The 15,753-nt window shown below is 51.5% G+C and overlaps 6 protein-coding genes across 6 annotated transcripts; 2 read left to right on the top strand and 4 right to left on the bottom strand.

Annotated features, from left to right (window-relative positions):
* Positions 1 to 59: 59 nt before the first annotated feature.
* On the bottom strand, positions 60 to 1,869 carry STEHIDRAFT_59918 (EF Tu GTP binding domain-containing protein; the record flags this gene model as incomplete). The annotated part of the gene is made up of 7 exons (XM_007305183.1): positions 60 to 357; positions 464 to 564; positions 663 to 862; positions 922 to 1,095; positions 1,160 to 1,358; positions 1,409 to 1,673; positions 1,733 to 1,869. The coding sequence occupies 7 exons, from the start codon at positions 1,867 to 1,869 to the stop codon at positions 60 to 62; spliced, it is 1,374 nt and encodes a 457-aa protein (XP_007305245.1).
* Positions 1,870 to 2,378: 509 nt separating this feature from the next.
* STEHIDRAFT_122458 (uncharacterized protein) lies at positions 2,379 to 5,754 on the bottom strand. Its single transcript, XM_007305522.1, has 6 exons — positions 5,616 to 5,754; positions 5,482 to 5,547; positions 5,287 to 5,424; positions 5,188 to 5,226; positions 4,546 to 4,899; positions 2,379 to 4,485 (listed from the first exon to the last, which is right to left on the bottom strand). The coding sequence occupies exons 1-6, from the start codon at positions 5,653 to 5,655 to the stop codon at positions 2,636 to 2,638; spliced, it is 2,487 nt and encodes an 828-aa protein (XP_007305584.1). The 5' UTR covers positions 5,656 to 5,754; the 3' UTR covers positions 2,379 to 2,635.
* A 269-nt stretch (positions 5,755 to 6,023) lies between these two features.
* STEHIDRAFT_60123 (uncharacterized protein) lies at positions 6,024 to 6,524 on the top strand (the record flags this gene model as incomplete). The annotated part of the gene is made up of 3 exons (XM_007305203.1): positions 6,024 to 6,139; positions 6,203 to 6,252; positions 6,322 to 6,524. Coding segments are annotated over 3 exons (369 nt in total), but the record flags the coding sequence as incomplete, so codon positions are not given.
* A 1,060-nt stretch (positions 6,525 to 7,584) lies between these two features.
* On the bottom strand, positions 7,585 to 8,091 carry STEHIDRAFT_38319 (uncharacterized protein; the record flags this gene model as incomplete). Its single annotated transcript, XM_007305123.1, has 2 exons — positions 7,585 to 7,906; positions 8,012 to 8,091. Coding segments are annotated over 2 exons (402 nt in total), but the record flags the coding sequence as incomplete, so codon positions are not given.
* A 1,013-nt stretch (positions 8,092 to 9,104) lies between these two features.
* STEHIDRAFT_169444 (uncharacterized protein) lies at positions 9,105 to 10,824 on the top strand. The gene is made up of 6 exons (XM_007305521.1): positions 9,105 to 9,302; positions 9,367 to 9,475; positions 9,529 to 9,674; positions 9,736 to 9,855; positions 9,926 to 10,102; positions 10,165 to 10,824. The coding sequence occupies exons 1-6, from the start codon at positions 9,183 to 9,185 to the stop codon at positions 10,615 to 10,617; spliced, it is 1,125 nt and encodes a 374-aa protein (XP_007305583.1). The 5' UTR covers positions 9,105 to 9,182; the 3' UTR covers positions 10,618 to 10,824.
* A 768-nt stretch (positions 10,825 to 11,592) lies between these two features.
* Positions 11,593 to 15,461, bottom strand: STEHIDRAFT_158187 (uncharacterized protein; the record flags this gene model as incomplete). The annotated part of the gene is made up of 7 exons (XM_007305520.1): positions 11,593 to 11,898; positions 11,981 to 12,699; positions 12,766 to 12,992; positions 13,060 to 13,968; positions 14,022 to 14,247; positions 14,301 to 14,342; positions 14,735 to 15,461. 7 exons carry the CDS (start codon positions 15,459 to 15,461, stop codon positions 11,593 to 11,595), a joined length of 3,156 nt encoding a protein of 1,051 aa, XP_007305582.1.
* Between the last annotated feature and the right edge of the window lie 292 nt (positions 15,462 to 15,753).

Raw genomic sequence — 15,753 nt, 5'->3', positions numbered from 1 at the left:
GCGGCGTGTACTATGTGTGTGTATGCGTGTGATTGTGCCTTTGCCGACGACTGACTCCTTCAGCTTTCAATTAAGGATGTCCAAGACGATGCCTGAAAGTAACGTAGTCGCCAGTCCGACCGCCACACGAGACAGGTACGAGATGAGGTCAAAACGGAAGGAAAAGGCAAGGAGGGAAGGAACGAAAGCGTACCAGCGCCGATGGTCTCTCCCCCTCTCCGAATGAGGATCCGGCCCATCTCTTTATTGACGGAGAACGGCTCTAGAGGGATAGGTTGAGCGCGAGAGTTCGGGCCTGAGAGGGATGCGGGTCGGATGTTGATCTGGACTTCGGCCGAGGTGCCTTTCGTTAAGACACTGGGACGAGTAACGAAGGTGGTCAGCGTTTGTTTACCTGTCATAGAGGCAAGAAAAGGGAAAGAAGAATGGGGGTGGGGGGTGAAAGTGATGTAGTGGTGCGTACCGAGGGTTCTTCTTGAGCGTGTTCCCTGAGGCACGGTCTAGTGTGGCGTTGAGCTTCGAGATTGAAGCGGGCACGTCTCGTGAGTGGTGGAATAATTCGACCTAGTAAGGTAAGTAGTGGCAATCGCACGAAACATGAGTCGAATACGAATGAATCAACAACCTTGTGATAGTACATGGACGGCTATATATGAACTCACAGATGAACCGGCAAGGATAGGGACCTGGATGTCGAACACGATGATCCTCGCCGTAAATGATGCAGCCATAGGAATCAGATCTGTCGTGGGACACAGCACGCTGCCGATATTGAGGTGGATAGGATCTACCGCGGTGAGATATAGCGTTGCGTTCGTCCCAGCTGCGGCCCATGGGAGGCTCTCTGACTCAGTTTCGATCGCTATGGCAAGAACATAGAGATCAATGCCGATTTATCGGGGAGAAGGCTGAAGGGCTCACATTTGACGATGGCGGTCTCATCGCCTGGTAGGATACGAAGTTTTTCTCCAACCTGGACTATACCGCCGCATAACCGGCCAGAGACACCTGTGCCGGAGCCTTGACCTTTGAACACATTCGAGACAGGGAAACGGAGTGGCGCGGTGATGTCGCGCGTTGGAGGTTGGAGGACGTCTACGAGCGCACATAATGCTGCATTAGGTGGATGGGAATGCGTGGATAAACAAGAGAAGATCACCGAGCAGATCGACCAATGCTGGACCGCTATACCATGCTCGTAGGTTTTTTGCTTCGTCGCCTTCGCGATCTAGGAGGTTGATACCAGCCATAGCGCCCACCGGTACGAAACGTGTCTTCGATGGATGGAATCCAGATTGGAGCAGGAAAGGTTTGAGTTGAGAGCAGACGTCCTCATAGCGATCACTTGCCCAACCAACCTAAAAAATAGTCAGAAGTGACGTGAGTAAAATTTTAGGGTAAATTGTACCTGGTCGAGTTTGTTAACCGCCACAACGACCTGTGCCACACCGAGACTTCTCACAAGCACTAGATGCTCTCGTGTCTGTCCACCCCTCTCAAATCCAGCTTCGAACTCCCCTGTGGAAGCGTCCACGACAAGAAGCGCACAATCCGCCTGTGATGCACCAGAGATCATGTTAGGGATGAAATCTTTGTGGCCTGGGGCGTCAAGGATTGTGATGTGGCGATGTGGTGTCTCGAGAGTTTGGAGGGCGACATCCATCGTGATTCCTCTGTGTTCGCCCATGAGCTGGGTCTGAGAAGGTTGGCATTGGTAAAGATTGAGACTCACCGCTCACGCTCCTCTGTCGTTCCATCCAGCTCCCAAGCCCAACTGAAACTCCCCTTACCAATCTTACTACTCGCCCTCTCATTCGCCGTCTTTCTCTTCTCATCTACTCTTCCCAGTTCATACAGCAACCTGCCCATCAACGTCGACTTTCCAGCGTCCACGTGTCCTGTTGATGAACATTAAATGTTAGCCCAACCCAGATCGAAAGAAAAACCAACTGAAGCGAAAAAAAAAACTTACCAATAACGACGAGACTGACACCCTTCTTCCCACCCTTCTGCTCTTCCTCCAAAGCTTTCTTTGCCTCTTCTATGATTTTCTCCCTTGCAATCGACATCTTCGGTGGTGGCTCGTCGACTACACCCTCTTCATCCTTCTCTCCCAAGTTCAGACCCTGCATATCCAAATCCTTCTGTTCCACGACATTACCTTTCTTCAGGGGCGTCCCCGTTCCCGTATGTCCAGAACCCGCAGCCTTTTTACCTCCTTTATGAGCATTCTTGGAAGGTGAGCCGGAGCCAGGAACAGGTGATGTGGCGCGGGAGGTAGCGGCCGAAGCAGCCTCGGCGACCTTCTTCTGCGCTGCCAGCTTCTGCGTTTTCTCGCGTTCTTTGGCGGCTGTGTGAAAAAGTGGTGGAAACGAGGAGAGAAGTCGTTAGAATCATTATTGTTGGCACAACAAACAGGTGGGTCTAGTCAGTACATCCAATGGAACAACAAGAAAGTCAACAATGCACAGTTCAGTTCGGAATATGAAGACAAGGGTAGAAGTCCGAAAGTTGATAAACGATAGAACAATGGAACGGGAGAAAACGTTGTGGTGGCAGGAAATGATGATATGACGAAGGTAATGATGCAGGTAATGATGGTTGCGATCTTGTGAATATGTGAATGTGGATGTCTTTAGGCACGAGAGCGTTTCGCAGTAGACGCAACCGAAGAAGGGCCCCTCGATGGAACCGTTGAAGGTGGAAGGATGGTCGACGCCGTGGACTGTGATCTCGCGAGCGAAGTTCCCTTCCTCGCGTTGAACACGATATCGTCCGGACTCGGCGAATCGAAAGCGAACGGCGCTCCTTTGGTTCCCGAATTGGCCGTAGGTGCAGGCGGCGCTGGTACTGAGTGTTTCGTGGACTTATGTCTGCGAACTGACTTGGTCCTCTCCGTCCCATCCTCTGATGTATGTCGCGTTCTGGACCGACTTCTACTCCGACTGCCCGTTCGGTGGTGGCGATGCTCCCTGGAAGCACCCTTATCCCTATCCCTATCCTCAGACGACTTTTCTTTCTCTCCTTTTCTATGTTTCTTGACTTGAGGATGATAAGTGGAATGAGTGGTAGATGTCAGAGGGTTGTCGTCGACGAGGAGTGAAGCAAACGTTGAGGGCGACGCACAGGAGCGACTTGCTTCCGGCAAGAATATAGTCGGGACCGGTAGCCACGCCTTCTCATCCTCCATTGCTTCCTCTGCATCATTAGCCTTGACCTCAGGTTTCGCATGTGACTTCTTCGCCTTCATAGCCAATTTTGACTGTTTGGGCTCGCCAGAGCTCGTCTTCTTTTCAGTGTGACTACTCGCAAGACCAGGGGTAGGTTTGTAGTCGTGAGGAGGGAAAGAGGGAGGTAGTACAGATTTAGCAGGCGACATGAGGTGATTGAGAGTTTGATAGGACGTGGTGATGGCTGTCGTCGCAGTGGGTCCGTTCGCTATCGGAGTTAAGTATTCGGTTGTCGTGCTGTGCAAGAGTGTATTGGGCGATGAAGGGCGAGGTGGGGCTTTCGGCTTCGGCACATAGGGCTTAGCCTTGGATTGGGCGTACATGGCAAGTTTCGACGGCTGAGTCGACTTCTGCGTTGATTTGGGTGCCTCAGAGGACGCTACAGAGGAAGCCACCGCACGAGCTTGCAATTTCGAGGGAGATGCAGGCGACGAAGTAGGACGAACGGTAGACTGCGAGCTTGTCGAGGAAGAGAGTTTGGAGGGAGACCCCGTGGGTTGCTTGGGTTGCTGTTCATGCTCTATGGCTCGATTGTGCCCATTACGATCCTCGGCCTCTTGGTCCAAAGCGGTCTGGATAGCACGACGAACGATGGTGTCAGTGGATGAGGCCGATTCCGAAGGAGCTTCCTCGGAGATCATCGACATAATCGACTCATTCGAAGGCCTGAGGGCAGGATATGTCAATATGGATGTCCCACCGACGCTAGTGGCGCTCTGCCTGGAACTCCTCGTGGCCGTGCTGTATCTCGAACTTGCAGCTCTCGAAGTCGCAAGGGTAGATAACTTGGACGGTTTCTTCTGCTGGGGCTCCGTGGGTGCAGTGGTGGCGATGGATTGAGCTACCGAATAGCGAGGTTCGGATGGTGGGGGCGGTGGCGGTAATGGCTTGTCGACGTCGACAGGTGGACTGAGAGCTCGCTTCGGACTCAGCACTCGTTTGGAAGACCCATTCCGGAAGACCTGAACGGGTATTGCATTATGGTGTTCAGGACTTCGTACGCGAGTCGTTCTAGACTGATTGTCGGGCATGTCAGGAATCAAGTCGAGTGGAGGCAAAGGCACGCTGGGTGGACGAGCAGGTATGGTATCAGGTGTTCGAGAGCCAGAGGAGACGGCAGAGGGTGCGCTCGGAGTCTGATTAGGAAGTGGTTGCCACGCAGACGGTGAAGGTGACGGGGGGATATCGTTCGGATCGGGAATGGTAGCAGTCGACTCGAATGACATCCTAGGGGGGCCCCTACCTAGCTTCGACTCTGAAAACAATAAGATCTAATCAATAAGCGGAGCGAGGCAGGAAGGCGCATGCCACTGACCGATAACCTCTCCGTATGATGAGGTTGAAGTTGAACTTCTCAATGACGCCTGATTATAAGCCGTTTCCTGCGCCATAGGCCTCGCGTATGATATGTCCGAGATCTCAGTCTTCTCCGTGATCCTGCTTAGAGGTCGTTTCGAAGTCGCGGCGTCGTCGATGAAGGAACCCTCCTGCTCTAGATATTCCGGTCCATTCGGTTGAGCCAGAGCGATGAGCGGGATGTTGTTGGGATAAGAATTTTGGCCACCAAAGTTGTAGGCGTCGGCTGCTAGCCGAGCAGCGTAGGCGATGCCAGTGGCAACCTCGTCCTCGTCGAAGGAGTCCGCGGAGAGCCCAAGTCTGGCGCGTTCTTCTGCAGCATTCCGAAAACAGTCAACTTCGACGATCACCACCATGGGGATTGGAGGGCGGGGACGGGATCCGGAGACGTCAAGCGAGGGGAAATGCACCTTCTCTCTCTCGTAATTGCCAGACAGATGTTTAAACTGAGGGGGTGACAGCGCCCCTCGCGGCAAGAAAAGACAAGAGGCAAACAGCAAAGAAAAAGATAAACGGGTACAGTAGGAATATCGACAACGAGAAAAGATGTCCGAGGAAAGAGAATAACAATTAAGAAGAAAGTGTGGATCCAACCGCTCACCTTTACGTTCCTTGACCGCCATCCTTTTCTCGTGTACCTCTAACGCGGGGTAATGAGCACGCTGCTTCTCCGACCATAAGATATTCAAGATCAACTTACCTAAAATGTACTTCACACTGTTCTCCACATCGAAATAGGTATCCCACAAAGTATCCTCGATGAAAGAATCAGTGAAGCCTGACCGTTCCTCTGGACCTATGATGGCTCGAATGTGTTCCAATCCCGCTTCAAGTTTCTCTATGTGAGAGCTTCAATACATCAAGCCAACAAAAATACACACAAAGGCATACTAACCTGACTGCTCCGGCGTCAAATCGTCTCCCCCGCCACCGTCAGAAAGGGCCCCATCGTCCTGCTCGTCTGCGAAGAGCACAACAATTAGCCTCGTCGCGAATGCCACGGCATATTGTCGCGGATGCACAACTGACCCTCAAGATCCATATTGCGTATGAACCTATGTCTAGACATGTTGTGATTCGTGGATTCAAAGCAAAGAGGTAATATACAGTGCGCTGACGAGCGGTAAGATGCACGTTCCGGCCTCGAGGGAGATGGCAGGCTCTTCACTGAGAGTCACAGCCCCTGATTTGGAAGCCCCAGATGAACACTGTCACAAAGGGTCACTTTTAGTCACGTTGTGACAAACATCACTTGTCTCCACCGCGTTCGGCTCGTGAATTTGTCCTCCTTACCTCTCCTTATACCTTGTCTTTATCTCTCTCTGGCCACCATGTTCTCAGCCATCCGTTCTGCTGCTTCAACGCGCGCGTCTGCACGCGTATGTGTTTTTGATCATTGTGAATAGCTCCCAACCTTGACTGACTGAGAAATACGTCCAGGCTTTCTCTACAACCAGCTCTCGCGCTGCAGATATGGCAAAACTAACTCTCATCGGGCGTTTGGGCAGAGATCCTGAAGTTCGCACCACGAAGACGGATAGGGAATACGTATCGTACGGACCGTCAACTTCTACAAACCCTACAAACATCATTCTAACGTCGGTTTAACACCGTAGATACGTGGTAGCCACCCAAGCCACCCCTCCCCCTCCTAGTGCTGATGGCAGTGCGTCCATACCGTGACTTTGTCGCGCTCTGAACAAATAACTGATATGTTTGCACTTATGGCTCATAGCCCGAGAAAATGGCAAGACGACATGGCACTCTATCCTCTCTTTCAGCCCAACGTCGAACCAGTACCTCCGCACTCTCAAAAAGGGTTCTCACGTCTACGTCGAGGCCAACTTTGAGATTCGCGAGCCGGACGCTGGTGCTGATCCCAGCACACCCCAGGGACAGCGCTCTATCTTCCTCCGTCATGGTACGTCCACCTCTTGATGTGCATCCACGCAACGCTGACGTCGTGCTACTCATTCTTCTCTGACATCCAAAGAAACCATTCGTGTCTTGAAGCATCACAAATCAGCCGAAGATAGCGAGGGTGACTCTCATTCTATTTGAAATGCCACGCTCCCTTGTAACTTGGTTCTGAGGAGGAGCCATTGGTTTGTGATACGACATGGCCGCCATTGTCCCCATACCGCATGCCATATCTCCTATGTTTCTTTTTCTGTTTTATGTCGTCCGCCTTCCTACCTAGCTCCTACGTTCGCCTTCGCCTTCGCCTCCCCTTCCTCATTTCGAAGGCTCGTATATTGACTCAACCCCTTCAATCCCCGCTCTTACTTACACACCCTGTACTATACGTAGGCCCTCAATCGAATCCTATACTCCTAATCACTACTGTCGAAGCTGAAGGATCTCTATCAGAACAAGGCTCAGTGCATGTGTTCATGCTCGTCGTGAAGCTCGCGATCGTCTTCTTCGAAACCTCGTGGTCTGTACAGTTTACCTGCGGCCGAAGTTGATATCCATTCCTATGCACGTCAGGGATCAACATAATTAATATAAGTCTGCGTAGAGGAGATAGCGTCCACAGGAGACGTACATACCGAGCTGTTGTCTGGCGGTGGAAGGCCGGGTGAGGGCATTCTCGTAGATCGTGGTGGCGGTCCCGCTTTGTCGGCCATCTTGTGCAGGTAGTCTCGACATGATGTTACGACCAGCTGTCCAGGAGAGGGGAACGAACATGGATGTATTAGCCGTGGAGTTGAGATAATATGAAAATTCGATGGACGTACGTGATGATCGTCCGTACTCGAGCCTGAATAACAGGCGACTACCGCTATAGGACAACATGGCGCGTTCTCGATGGGTTTTCAATCTCGAAGGCAAACAAGCACATGAAATGAAAACTTACATCCAGCCATACAGGAAATGCTTCGAGAAAAAACCATATATCAGCATTCGAAACCAACCAAACGCCACAAACCACACGCCACACGCCACCCGCTACCACAACGCTGGTCTCAAACGCGAAGAAACCAAACCACTCACCACCCCCATGCACCCTAAACTCACTCCCCACCCCCATCTGCTTCGGCGTCTTCCCCATCGCCCCCATCCCCTTCTCCACATAGAAACTCGAATGTCCCGTCCTCCGAACCACTGCTACCATCCCCTCCAACACCTGCCAGCTATCCAAACTCACGTCCTGATATCCGAGACCGGCCGACGCACCGAGGTCGCCTACGGTGCACGAGAAGAGGGTGTGGCCGACTATGGTTTGGATGGTGATGAGAAGGCCTTTGCCTAGTTTTTGATGGCGTGAGGAACCGCGAAAACGTTTGCGGAGGGAGAGACCGAGGGTCACGGCGTCGCTAGATTGTGCGTGCATGTGGATACATGTGAAAGGAGCGTCGAACAAGCAAAAGGAAGGAAAGGTGAGGGGCGGGTCGAATGACTGTAGGCAGTGAATAATTTACTTTGCGGAGAATGAAGGAAAGCGATACGCCGCTTCCTCGTCGAGTGCTGTTGTTGCGAGCTGTGCATCAGTTGGAGGCATGGGTCTGTGGACACGATGATACATGGGAGCCGAATCAGAAGCACTGAGAGTTTTCAAAAAATTGAAGAACAGCAAGAATTTCAGTCAATCAGACCAACAGAAAGAACGAAAGTAAGAGCAGGGGTGGCGTAGTGTGGGGTAGTTCAAAGCGAAGGTGATTTATGTGCAGAGAACACAAGTGGATGAGATGTCTCGACAAGAACTCCACGACATCAGTCTTTAAGGATATGCGCGAGACATCATGACGGCCATTGGGCCATCTAATCTCGGGAATGTGCCCTGGCCATGAGGAAACGAGCAGGCAGCGTCTGACGCTTCAACCGTGGGCATACTGGTACACGGAAGCAAATCCGGTCCTCGATGATACACCGAACAAAGGTAATATACTACGGGTGGACAGGAAGAAAAACACAACGCACAGTTCGAGCTCGATTGGAGGCAATGGGCCCGGCGGCATGCTGACGCTGTCGTAGCTGTCACGGTATGTGTGCTCTCGAACTGAGCTCATACTTGTTACTCCAGGGTTTGCGAGTTGAGTGCAAATTTTCGATGGTTGGATCAGTTTGACTGAAGCGCAGTGTGTCTTTTGGGCGTGTATATGTGGCCGCAATGGTTGAAAGGAAGAAGATTATTGATTCGTACGACTCGGAGGACGGGTTGACGGTTGAAGTTCGAATTACGTCGCGTTAGGCGCGCTTTTGAAGTGCTTCCGGAAATTGCAATTCGACCACAATTCCTTTGCCCGAGCCTCATTCCTCAGCCTTCCCTCCTAGGGGCACAAGAGGTGTACACAAACAACATTCATTTGAAGTCCGTTTTGTGGTTGTCTTCGAGATGGATGGGACTCGGGAGTCATTGGCGGATTCTGCCACATGTGTGGCACAAAACGAACAATTTCCCCGTATCACGTGATAACTTGTTGTGGTGCCGGTTCCGCGGCGCGCCACCAGGAACTTCCACCTGAAATCAGCTCTCACCTGGGACCTCCTCCACTCTCCTCCATCTCTCTGCTTCAGTACTCCTAGGACTATCCTCGCATTCAATCAGGTTCGAGCTTTGAACCACTTGCCGGGAGCGCCTTGACCCACAACATGGAGTTTTTCAACGACATCGTTGGGGGCGAAAACCCCCTCAAGCCGTCACTTTTCGAGCTCATTGCTCAGGAACAGCTACGCGACCTGCTCCAACCTGCACTCAAATATGTCCTTTCTGTATGCCTTGCTTGTATTTTGATTATATTATAAGGCTGAAGTGACTGTTTGTGTTGTTGGATAGGTTTTTGCGCAAAGGTATCCGAGATATCTACTCCGGATAGTCAATCGACATGAAGAGTTCTACGCATTGATCATGCTGTTCGTGGAACGGCATTATCTCAGGCAACATAGTTCGTCTGGTATAGCTTCTTTGTTTGAGTTGTGATTACTTACATCAATGTAGATGCCTCCTTCTCCGAGAACTTTTATGGCCTCAAACGCCGGCGCCGACCTTTGTTTGAGACCGAACGAGCTAAAGCAGCTGTAGGTGGTATATTTCCCGAGGAGAACCTACGAAGAAGGGAGGTATGGTGCTCTCTACTCCTACTCGTAAGTCTCTCTGTATCTTTCAGTATGGTACGACATCGACGAAGCAGTCAAGAATGTATAGGTAGGCCTGCCATACATTCGTGCCAAAGCGCAGGATTACTTCGAGGACCTTGGCGGAGGGATCGACTCAGATCTCATCGATGATGCGGGAGGAAGGCAAATTCGTGCATTGACAGAAGAGGTATGTACTTGTCGCAGGTCAATCGTTGAAGCTTTTTGAACGAGAGACTGACCTGTTGAGCTTCTGTTAGACCTGGCGAGGCCGATGGAGGAGACTATACAAGAAGCTTTACCCATGGCTGAACATGGGCTTCGAACACTGGCTTCTCATTTACAACGTCGCATATTTGTTCGAAAAGACACCATATTACCGACCGTGGTTATCCTGGATAGGTGTCGACCTACGTCGACTAGGCATCGACGACTATGTAAGTCTACATCCAATACATTCTTCGTCTCATCATTGGTCTTATTCTTCGTTATCGTATAGCGCGCGGAGTCCCTCGCCGCTCAAAGATCCTCGGCCACAACTCCTCCGAAATCTCCCTTCGACACATTACGCCACATATTTCGCAACTCTCCTCGCTTCCTCCTCGATTCCCTCAAGCTTCTCCTTCCCACCACAATCTTCTTCATCAAATTCCTCGAATGGTGGTATTCTCCCTCATCCCCCGCCCGCTCGCTCACGCTCTCATCTTCTCCGCTCGGTCCATCCATCCCGCCACCCGCCCTCCTTCGACCGCATCCACAAGGACTGAAACTCGACGGACGGAAGTACGGCAAATGCCCAATTTGCGGGGAAGGGATCAAGAATGCCACGGCATTGCCGAGCGGGTATGTGTTCTGCTATAGGTGCGCGTATGAGGAGGTCGAGAAAAGCGGTAGGTGTCCGGTCACGCTGTTGCCGGCGAGGGTGTGGCAGCTGAGGAAGGTGCTTGTTTGACTTCGATCCGCTCACTTCGCGGTTTGTTTCGCGGTATACCACCTCTTGTGGCTTCGAGATTTATCGAGTCAACGTATTCTTGTACTCTTACTCTGTTTGATTTGTTCACCGTGTCCGTGCCCACGGTCTCTGTACTGTGACGGTCAGCATGACACGACAAGGAGTGTTGACACACGCAATACGGATCAGATAATATCTTGGTTCTGCTGCCGTTGCTTTTTACCCTGTGCGAATCCATTTCCCGCAAATTCATTTACATCAATGTGGTGCTTTTATCTCACTACAACGCGCGCTTCAGGCCTACGAAGCCTCTTCGGTCGCTTCGCAGCTATGAATATTCTTCGTCAGAGGCGTTATGCTCGACATTTTGCTTGGTCAAGCACGGGATTCGTCCATTGAGGTATCCATCCCCTCGATAGTTCGTATGGCTGTCGCAGACTTTGCCTTACGCTTGACACACTGAATCCAAGTGACCTCCGAGTCCATGTTCATCGCGGCTCTTGATCAGTTATGTGCTGTGCGAAAAACCATACTGCGCTCCCGTGTCGTCTCTCCACCAAAACAAAGTTGCCAGACATAATAGCTTTTGGGGGAAAGTAGTTCGTCGATGTCCTCCTCCCAAAGACCTTAACCAGGCTTCCTTACAAGGAACCTGGCAATGGTCGAGCATTGAAATTATCCATCCCCTGATATTAGCCCTAATTCGGACCCTGTTTAAGAAGCTGTGCAACCTTTCCCGACAATCGAGCACACAGGTCGCCACACGGCTAGATCGCCCGGCTAATATGACAAGACAGCATAGAAATATCGGTGATATATTGAGAAATTTCCGGAAAGCAACATACAGAGGCATAATGCATAGGATGTAGGAGTACGAGTACACAAGGGATAGGTCGCGAGAAGAGGCCCAGAGGACCGAATACATAAACACATTTCGAGATAGATAAGACAACAATGAATGAAAGCAGACCACGATCACCTCGGCATCGGAGGCTGAGGCCGGCTCCTCTTGAGAGCAGTAGGCCAGGTCTTACCGAAGAGTCGCGGGAAGTGGTGGAGCTTCATCAGCGCGACATCCTTGTGCTCCTTGAAAAAGTTCGACTTCGGCACCCCCGCGATGGCAAGAACAGGAATCATGTCGGGAATCTTCCTGAGCTCAGCAGCCATTTTTGCTTTTGACAGCTTAGGTGGTGTATACCCTGGGTACCGCGCCTTTCTCATATTTTTCCATTGCTTCTGAATGTCCGGGCCGTATTGGGTCGTATGAACCCACGCCTCCTCCTGAGATACAAACCAAACGAAAGACGTATATGAGATTAGCAGGTGCAAAATATCGAAGAGCAGCAATAGAATGAGCACGCACCTTCTTGTCATATCGCTGGTGGAAGCGACTAGGTTCAAGGCTCTCGACGCCTTTTCTGCACACGTCATTCCTCACCCCATCGGAACTCACGCTGAGCTTGGCCTGTGTCACGACATCGACTATCTTCCCTGTATTCTTATCCTGTATCTCGTTGTGCAAGTCGGGACCTTCAAGCTTGTCAGGATAGATGATTGCCGCGCCCCCGGGAGTCTTGACGTAATTTAGGTAATCAATGGCCGTCTCTGTCTGGTAGGCGAGCTGGGGGCAAGGGCCCGATGTCGCCGAGACCGCCGACGCTACATACTCACCACGCTCCATGCGAACACTGACCAGACGGAATTCACGTTTTGCTAGGTGTGCGAACTTCGAGTCCTCGGCAATTTCGAGAAGATCCTCCAATGGTGCGAAGTCCCCCATCACATCTACGATGACCATTGGGATTTGGCGTTCGAAAGCGAAGCCTTTCGAGACGGGATCGTCCAATGCCGACCAGTGAGATGACATATGGTCGAGCAGAGCCTCCCTGCAATGGGCCCTCACCGCAGAAGACACCAACGGTTCGTCGAACCTTGCGATTCCTGTATCGGTATCGTCACCGTCATCGTAGATGAGCTTTCCGAGGATAGATTCAATGATTTTGCCTATTTCTTTGGTGATCGAAGTTCCAAATCCGCCCACCATTTGGTGCAAGGTGATGTTATAGACAGCTTGTTTAACAGCTGAAAATGCGGGTCCGATCAGCGTACTATTCCCATGACGCTGGATAAGGCTAAATCATCACTCACCGTTGGTGCAGCTATCGAAAGCAGCCCAGTCAATGCGATGCACTACTACCCGTTCCATAATCTGCTCGATGTTATCCTCAAGCTCAGGTTCAGCGGACTCGAAATGTCCACCATCCGTAGCAGTCCAACCTCTGGTCCAGAAGAGGACGAGACGACTGAGAAGGCGTTGTGGAGATCTTGTCTTCGTCTCCAGTATGAGCTCGATGAGCCACACCGTAAGCTCATAGCTGAAGGCGAAAGAGACGGCTATGAGTGATATTTTCAGGAGGTATGGAAGACTGGAATGGCACATACCGACCACGAAGCCACGTCACTGCGCGTGTCATAAAACTTTCGAAAGCCTTTTTCGAGATACCGTTTTCGTCAGCCCAGCCTTGAAGCTTGTTCCGTAAGAATTCTCGGTGATCCTCCGAGTTGCGAAAGCCACCTTCGATGGAAACCTCGATTGTTTTCCAGCCAGAGAGGGTCGCAGTAGGCTCAAGGGCGCGCCTCATGGTGTCCGCCGATACGCCGCTTTGACTAGAGAAGACGCTGCTGGTGAAGATGCCCAACTTCATCCAGACAAGATATATCTCTGTCAGAACTGAGCAAGGTTCATCGGGGAGATCACGACAGCGGAAGTGAGAGAGATTCCATAGAAGTAGGCCAAAGCTAGCCTCGTCCAGCAACAGAGGGAAAAAATCCAAGAACCTTGGGCATTTCGATGTAATTTGATGCCAGAAAAAATCGATGAGTCTGAGAAGTACTTCCGTAGACGCTTTTCGAAGCAGTGCGGAAACGCGCACGAAGATGTCCTCGAGAGGTCCAGCATCGTCCGGGTTGCACAACACAGAGGCCACTTGAAACGCGGTCCAGTCATGCAGCCAGTCCTCCAGCGATATGTCGTCCGGCTTACACCTAAGGAAGGCATTGAAGACGAAGACTCGACTACAGGCCACTGTTAAGGCCATATGTTCGACCGCCTCCCTGTTGTCCTCTATTTGCTGGGGATCTTCGGCTATGTCGCTGAATTTGGACTTGTTTTCCAGGATCTCCGTTATTGCTAGCTGAAGGTCCTGGGAGCCGTAAACCGCGGAGCCGTTGGGGAACGTTTTGCGTAGGCCCTCCTCTTTGTGAAAAAGGGCAAATAGGAAGCCACCTGTCTCTGCAGCATGTTGTGTGCAAGTTCGGCTCTTGCCTTGCCCCTGGTTTCCAGTCAGAATCCTAGCACTGTAGCGTAAGTAAACGTCAAATGATCTCAATCAGAGGCAACGTACGTGTTCTGGTGATAAACAGCAACACGCTTGACTTGCGCTGAAAGCGCTGCGGGGGGGGAGTCAAAATCATCCAGGGTCAGGGTCGTCAAACGGCCATTGTCGACTCCAAAGCGTTGGGAGATGCGGTTGCCTCCACGAAGCGAATCGAACAAGGGTTTAAACTCAACCTCTAAAATATTTTTGAGCCAGTTCATTACGACTGGGTACACCTCTTTCTGTGGCGTAGCTGAGAATGAGGTTAGAATCGATGTCATATGGCACAGAGACAGTATAACTCACTGTTTTTGGGAGGAGGTGCCAATTCACGTGGGGGAGTAGAAGCTGAGGGAAATAGCGTCAGTTTCTCTTGGAAAATTAGTGAGGAATCCAACGTACAACGGGTTTGCGTCGTTGGTACAACAGGTGAATTCAGCCACACTTCTGTGGTTCAATTTAATACTATGGTGTAATTGCAGAAAACTTAAAGAACTTGCCATGATGGATGAGCTGATAGAAATATCGAGCCAACTCGGAAGGGGATCGAGAGCCAGCCAGTTCACACCGGAAAGCCTCTGTTAATGGTCCAATCTCTGGGTGCGAGGAGAAAAATCTATTTGCATCTGTTTCGCTTGCGGTGTGACGCAGGCCCCAAGCTGACCAAAAATTATGAAGGTGCGTCCAATGCAAAAGTGGGGCATCATCCCTCTGTTCTGCAGCAGTCAATAACTCTTGACACCGAATTTCGTGCTGTGTTTTTTGGGAAGGGGACAAGGCTTCCCACGGAGTGACGCTTGGGGGAGTAGATGGTGCTTCAGCAGTGGTGCTCAGCAGAACAGCGTGAGGAGGGAACGTTGGCGTAGAACTCGAGGTGAGCTGAGAAGATTGGCCAGGATCTACTGAAGGAGAGCGAGCAGGGCGTTCAAGTGTTGTTTCAACGATTCCGAATTTATTGGCCGGTATGGGGAGCCTTCGTATGTTATGGTCAACATCAGGGTGAGGTCGATTCGACCCGAAGTCCAGCTCAGTAGACAGGAGCCTATCACCAGCAATCTGTATCCGAGCCGAAGCGAGCCCATGATCAGGAGAACGAGCTAGATCGAGATTTTGGGTGGCAATACGAGAAGACCTTGCGCTGGGCTGCGGGTTGGTCAAAGACTCGGCTGCTACAACAGAGCCCGACTGGGCAGTCTCCGAGGAGAGCACAAGCATTGCGTCGTGAGCACCGAGACGAGCGCGTTTCACGTGGGGCTCAGGGAGACGATCTTCTACAGGCGCAGGCTGTCGAGGGAGAGATACCGGCATATGAGAGCTTGGCCGGGAGGGCTTCCGAGGACGGAGAGTTCTGCTCGAGCCGGAAGCATGAATAGGCTCAGGAGGCGAGGGCCCTGCCAGTGGAAGGCCATCGCGGCCGTCCGATGTGTCTGCAGCATCTGGGTTTGACTTCTTTCGCTTGCGGGCCATGGTCCTTTCGGTATAGGGCAACTCACGGTGAGTTACTGATGTGTCTCGAGAAGACTAGAGAACCGTCGTCAGAAAGAACCAGGTAAAGCATGAGAATACTCACCGGGAGGATAGGATGGTGGTAGAGGGAAAGAAAGTAGGAAGCAGCGGAAAGGCTATATGGGTGGTGGAGGTTGGGATTGCCCTGTGTCGCTGCAAAGTAGGGAAAGGAAGAAGTTCGGGAGGTGTTAGCCGACGCGCAACCGACGCGTGAGATGGTGTCCAAAGCAAACAAGACACAACACCCGGCGCG

Source organism: Stereum hirsutum, assembly GCF_000264905.1.
Source record: "Stereum hirsutum FP-91666 SS1 unplaced genomic scaffold STEHIscaffold_9, whole genome shotgun sequence".
NCBI lineage: Eukaryota > Fungi > Basidiomycota > Agaricomycetes > Russulales > Stereaceae > Stereum > Stereum hirsutum.
The sequence above is the reverse complement of the archived record's forward strand: the minus strand, read 5'-3'. Positions and strand labels throughout refer to the sequence as shown.

Coding starts and splice junctions, on each gene's coding strand:
- STEHIDRAFT_122458 (XM_007305522.1), bottom strand. CDS start 5,655: ATGTCTAGACATAGGTTCATACGCAATATGGATCTTGAGG. Junction 5,548..5,615: donor ACGCAATATGGATCTTGAGG/GTCAGTTGTGCA, acceptor TGCTCTTCGCAG/ACGAGCAGGACGATGGGGCC. Junction 4,900..5,187: donor GGCGGTCAAGGAACGTAAAG/GTGAGCGGTTGG, acceptor GGAATGCTGCAG/AAGAACGCGCCAGACTTGGG.
- STEHIDRAFT_169444 (XM_007305521.1), top strand. CDS start 9,183: ATGGAGTTTTTCAACGACATCGTTGGGGGCGAAAACCCCCTCAAGCCG. Junction 9,675..9,735: donor GGTGCTCTCTACTCCTACTC/GTAAGTCTCTCT, acceptor AAGAATGTATAG/GTAGGCCTGCCATACATTCG. Junction 10,103..10,164: donor GACTAGGCATCGACGACTAT/GTAAGTCTACAT, acceptor GTTATCGTATAG/CGCGCGGAGTCCCTCGCCGC.